Raw genomic sequence first — 4,472 nt, forward strand, 5'->3', positions numbered from 1 at the left:
AAAAGAAAAAAAAAAGAAAAAAAAAAAAAAAAGAAAAGCTTCTGCTCGGAAAGTCTAGCGGCACCTCTTAAACTGGTCATAGTTGTTTCAAGTTGTGAACTGATGCCATACACGTCTGACTAGTGAATGTACTCAATAGGTGTGAAATTGTGAGTAATATCTTAAAACTCTGCTTGATTTTTTGACACCTGTTTGACAACTTTACAGTTGTTATTGTTCTTCCAAAGCCGTGAAATTTGCATACTGACACATTGTTTGATCACCTGTTGGTATCTTTCACATATTATAAGATTTTTGCCACTACTTTAAAAGAAATTAGTTTATCAGAAATTACTTTATCAGAAAACATACTCACAGGAAATTTACCATGAAAGTGATGCTATATGCTATAGTGTACCTTGAGTAAAGTTGCAGAAGTGACTCAAGTGTGATAGTCTTCGGTGAAGTTAACATTGTAGAAGTACAGAAGTAGGCTTGAGTGTAGTTGGTAATGAGTTAGTAGGTTTGCATTTGAAACTGAATAAAATCATTGTTTATCAAAAAAATTATTGCTGTTTCATACATCTTAGCATCGTTTGAGTTTGGATCGGAGTTTCTCCTAGGAGAAATCCCGATCGCAATCTATACTAGGAGAATCGCCGATTCTACTAGTACAGATTGCAATCGGGATCTGTTTCTTACTCTCACCTCTCAAATAGAAGTACCCCCTGGAATAAAAGTACCCCCCGGACAAATCTTCAAAATCTAATAAAAGTACCCCCTGGAATAAAAGTACCCCCTGGAAAAATACCAAATTGACATGTAAACTGTGCCCATGCTACTTCAGTCCAAGAGAAGATGATAAGCAGGTAGGCTCTTTTTATTTATTTATGCCTCAGTACCATATCAGTTATTTTTTTTATTACCATATCAGTTAATTGTATAAATAATGAACAGAATAATTCCTATGTTATTGCACATATTTTCTTTATCTGAGTGTTACACCATCAACAAAGATTAAAATAAAAGTAAAAAAATAAATGAAAATAAAAATTGAAGAAATAAAAAAAGAAGTTTATTTTATAATCATTGTTACAAAATAACATTTTGAAGAAACATTCCAACTTAGAATACCTTATTCACCACTTGTGCTATTTTCAATGTTGCAGAAACAAAGGTCATAGACACTGCCCCCTATCGAGAAATATCGGTACTGCAGAAAATATATGATTCTCTCGCGCATTACCGCGAGATTCGGCGTGAGTTGATGAATCCAACATGGCGGATGTTTTCGAGCCGATTGAACGCTATGCTTTGTTTTGGAATGATTTTTTCGTTGCTGGAACATTAAAACAAGTTGACTACGGGTGAAAAATAGTGGAAAAGTATTGGTAACTTTTTAATTTGTTTGGTTGGTGGTTAATTTCTGTGTTTTGATAGAGAATTTACGGAAGTAAGCGACTGTGTGTGTAGCATGTGACCTCGATGTTTTCGTCTTTGTTCAGCGCAACATTTCAAGATTTTTGGAAGGTTAAAGATGGTTCAAAACGAAAAGAATATATTTTTTTACGAGTCCAGTGCCGAATCACTTGTGTTCCGATATTTTTGGACCTGAACCGAAACGTTTTTGCAAGTCCAGAACTGGTCCTGCGTACCGGTACGCATCCCTAGCTATGTTTGGGTCATATCGCTGGCGGCAGGGAAATCCGCGATGCCTCGTCCGAAAAATAGTGAATATTAAGCAAAAATACAGCGGAAATATGGGCAGAAAATACCAAACTTTCAATATTTTTGGGGTCCCTGGTTAGTAAAGAAAGCCCCAATTTGAAAAAAAATAAACGTACCGTCTAAAATAAGGACGTACCGGGTGGATTTTGAGGCGGAAAAAAATAAACGTACCGGTACGTTTATTTGAGAGGTGAGAGTATATCTATCGTAGTTTCTCCTACTAGGGGAAATCCCGATCGCAATCTATACTAGTAGAATCGGCGATTCTCCTAGTATAGATTGCGATCGGGATTTCTCCTAGGAGAAACTCCGATCGCGATCTCTCCTAGGAGGATCGGCGATTCTCCTGGATCGTGATCTCCACTGTGACATATACATGAGATAACTCTGCACAAATAATATCTAGTTGCACCGGTGCACCAACAACCTAAGATTTAGTGCACAGATGCAATTTTGGGTGCACAAACACCCAGTATTATAGCCCTGTTTTCTTGTAATCTAATGTAACACAAAATCTGCTGTCCGGGGCTGTGACTGGCCCTGCAGTTGGAGCTATTCTCCATCAAGCTTCAAGGAGGCTAACTGGATGTTGGGCAGGTTGCTATAAGCGAGATTTAATCAGGCTATTTTTCTCCAAACCTACCCTGAGGACCTCCTCTGGCAGGTCGTGCACCGGGTCGGGTCCAGGCGACTGGGGGGTGGGCGGGTCCGAGGATTTATCTGACGATCCCGTCGACATGGCGAACAGCAGAGGTTGATCTACGCTACTGACGAACTCCTGATACAGACTGCGACAGCTTTCAAACCTGGGGGAAGACAGGATAAAACCTTCTTAGGGGCAGTATCAGGTAGAGGAAGAAGAGAAAAACTTTGTAAAGACCCTTGTAATTGTTCACTGTTTTTGTTGTTGTTGTTCTTTTTTAGGCAGGTAGGCAACAGGCACTTTGAGCTTTTCTTCTCATGCTTTTTAAACATATGTGAATAACATAAAAGGATAACAAAAAGAGTCCTAATAGGCACAAATCTCTGTGAAGAATAGATGGTATTTGTCTTGTGGGCTACCCTCTTGAAAAACAACTTTCTAAAACTGTCTAGACAGTTTATTTATAGTTGTTAATCATTATTAGACTCATAACACCAGCAGTAACCACATTTTTTTCTAAATTTGATCAAACAAATGTGAAATGCATTCAGACGCTAATATTTTCAACATCAATCTATTGCTACTATACAGATGTATGATGTATAACTATCATATGCACAAGCATATCCCGTGGACGTTATCAAAGGTACTAGTATCAAAGGTACATGTATATCAATAAACTGAACAAAGCAGATTACTACACAGTCTTGTATCAATGCCTCAAAGCCCAAAACTATCAACTGAACAGAGTGTGAAATACAGGAATTTTATCAGTTAGACGTCAGACTGAAGAATCTATGTCCTTTGCCAGCTGCTGACAAAAAAAAAGCCTAAGATCAGCACACATATGACATACTGGATATACTATCACAAGTTTAAGTGATTAGTAATGTCAGGAGAAACAGAAATGTGGGTATACAGTTACCTAACACCAATACCAATGCGACCAAAATGACCTATATTCACTACTGAAAATACTACTACAGGACCCTACTACAGACCTTGGTACGCACTGTACGACTTGACCTAAAAGATGTCCTAGCGTAAGAATGAAATTTCAAAAAGTCTACATAACACCAGATTGTTCCTGATGGCCTGGTGTATCGCATCTTACATCCTAAATCTAACGAAACTGCCCCGAACAGCGAGTACCTTTGTTTTCGTGCGTAGTAAAACCAAGATGTAGGTCGTGTGGATCTTCTGATGAGATCTGACACACCCACGAAGTCGGAAGAGAGCACCGGCGAAACTATCCTACCACTTACCGAGCGTCTTCGGCTGCTTTCTTGGTGTTCTAAGACACTAAGGCGTCTGTCGTTCACCAACTCGTGCAAGAAATAACAACCACTGAGGACGGAATGTATAAAACGCTAGCTACTGTCGGAGACTTTCGCGTTGAACCAGAGAGGACGCCGACTCCACACGTGTGAGTTGTTTTGAGCCAATGTTTACATCTTGTTTCCGCACAATCGGGCGCGGTTAGCGGCAAACTAAGCCACGCAGAGGAAAAACAGGATACTCAAGAACCGATATGAACCCGAAACTGCCCTACTTACCTCCATTTGACGGTAAACTCGGCTGATTTTTGTGTTTCAGTCGTGTGAGGACGCCACAGTCCTGCCTCCAGCCGCCATGATGCTCGCAGTGCAGCATGGGATACTTCCCAGATTTAAAGCTAAATTTCAGGCCCAAATCCTGCAGACTACGTCGATTTTAGAAACTGTGTGGATATCTGGGATTCATATTAATATGTTATAGATCCTATATTGATCATAAGAGGCTTGTAAGATGGTCAAATTAACGCAAGAAATGTTAATTTTGGTTTGACCAAACCGGTGACGTCACTAGAGCGAGTCCACTCTACTGTGGGGGTGGCAGAGTTTAGAAAGATGACAGAAGGGACATTGAGATCGCACACGGGTGGACAACATCGATCTTCAAGAGGGTTTGCTTGGTCCAGTACACATCTTGTATCATCGAGCCGATGGGAAGTTAAGGGTGTTTTGTACGAGGTATTTGTTGGGTTTCATTGCAGCTAAGAATGGAGTTGACAACTATGAAACTTCTTTATATGAGAGCACACACTGATCTGGGGTCCCTTCAAATATTCAAAACTTTCAAA

At 39.8% G+C, this 4,472-nt stretch overlaps 1 protein-coding gene across 2 annotated transcripts in view; it reads right to left on the reverse strand.

Moving 5' to 3' along the window:
* LOC118417625 (mRNA (2'-O-methyladenosine-N(6)-)-methyltransferase-like) overlaps positions 1-4,151 on the reverse strand; it is a 25,930-nt gene extending 21,779 nt beyond the window's left edge. Inside the window, exons 1-2 of one of the 2 annotated variants that reach the window (XM_035823236.1) lie at positions 3,907-4,151; positions 2,351-2,513 (exon numbers count right to left, since the gene is read on the reverse strand). In XM_035823236.1, coding sequence (XP_035679129.1) covers positions 2,351-2,446 — 96 coding nt within the window. In that variant the 5' untranslated portion in view covers positions 2,447-2,513; positions 3,907-4,151. The remainder of the gene's footprint in view (positions 1-2,350; positions 2,514-3,906) is intronic. The other variant, XM_035823237.1, reaches the window with a different exon arrangement.
* Between the last annotated feature and the right edge of the window lie 321 nt (positions 4,152-4,472).

This window comes from Branchiostoma floridae, chromosome 6 (genome assembly GCF_000003815.2).
Source record: "Branchiostoma floridae strain S238N-H82 chromosome 6, Bfl_VNyyK, whole genome shotgun sequence".
NCBI classification, from domain to species: Eukaryota; Metazoa; Chordata; class Leptocardii; order Amphioxiformes; family Branchiostomatidae; genus Branchiostoma; species Branchiostoma floridae.